Source organism: Penaeus monodon, chromosome 34, assembly GCF_015228065.2.
Source record: "Penaeus monodon isolate SGIC_2016 chromosome 34, NSTDA_Pmon_1, whole genome shotgun sequence".
NCBI classification, from domain to species: domain Eukaryota; kingdom Metazoa; phylum Arthropoda; class Malacostraca; order Decapoda; family Penaeidae; genus Penaeus; species Penaeus monodon.
The window spans coordinates 30,555,078-30,555,799 of NC_051419.1; the positions used below are offsets into that span (position 1 = coordinate 30,555,078).

The 722-nt window shown below is 36.3% G+C and overlaps 1 protein-coding gene across 1 annotated transcript in view; it reads left to right on the plus strand.

The window, feature by feature from the left end:
• The window catches only part of LOC119594879 (putative inorganic phosphate cotransporter), a 10,569-nt gene extending 10,011 nt beyond the window's left edge, over window positions 1–558 (plus strand). The window contains exon 10 of the mRNA XM_037943955.1: window positions 48–558. Within this exon, the coding sequence (XP_037799883.1) occupies window positions 48–130 (83 nt within the window). The 3' untranslated portion in view covers window positions 131–558. The remainder of the gene's footprint in view (window positions 1–47) is intronic.
• The last annotated feature ends 164 nt before the right edge of the window (window positions 559–722 follow it).

Sequence of the window (722 nt, forward strand, 5' to 3'; positions counted from 1 at the left end):
CAACCAGACAACAACTCTAATACTTCCTTTCCACCCCCGGCCATCAGGTGAAAAACACGTCGAGAACACGTTACCAAGAAACACAGCAGTCGGCACTCAGGCAGAGACAGGGCCGAGAGTAAGAGCCTGAAGGGAATCTTAAAACTTCCTTCGTCCTGCCTTATCCTTCAGAGGAACAGGATCCCGATTTTGTCACAACGCATATCTGATATCCTTTTAATTACTGACACACGCTGTATATTTTCCTTAAGGATTTTACAGCAGGAAGGAAGTTCTGAAATAACGTTATGATTACTGACTCATCCTGCATACTGTAACATATTTACGGATTTTACAGAATTCTAGCAAAATATTATGATCATTGACACAACTGCATGTTTTATTCGAGGATGTTACAGCAGGAAATTCTTACATAACGTTATGATTACTGTCACATGCTGTATGTTGCTGTATTGTAGTATTTCACAGCAGGAGATTCTGAAATAACGTTAGAATTGTTTTGTGTTCCCGATTGATAAGATGATTCTCACTTGTTAAATAAAAAGTGTCATACCTTGATTTAGTGTTTATATATCTATAAGTTATTAGATTGATAATTAACCTGTACTAAAGCAGATCACATAAGCGAGACAACTTTTCTGAATTTATTTTATATCAGTTACCCTTCTTTATTTTAATTATGTCTGCTCTTTATCAGAAATTTACTTTGGTTGGCCAGAATA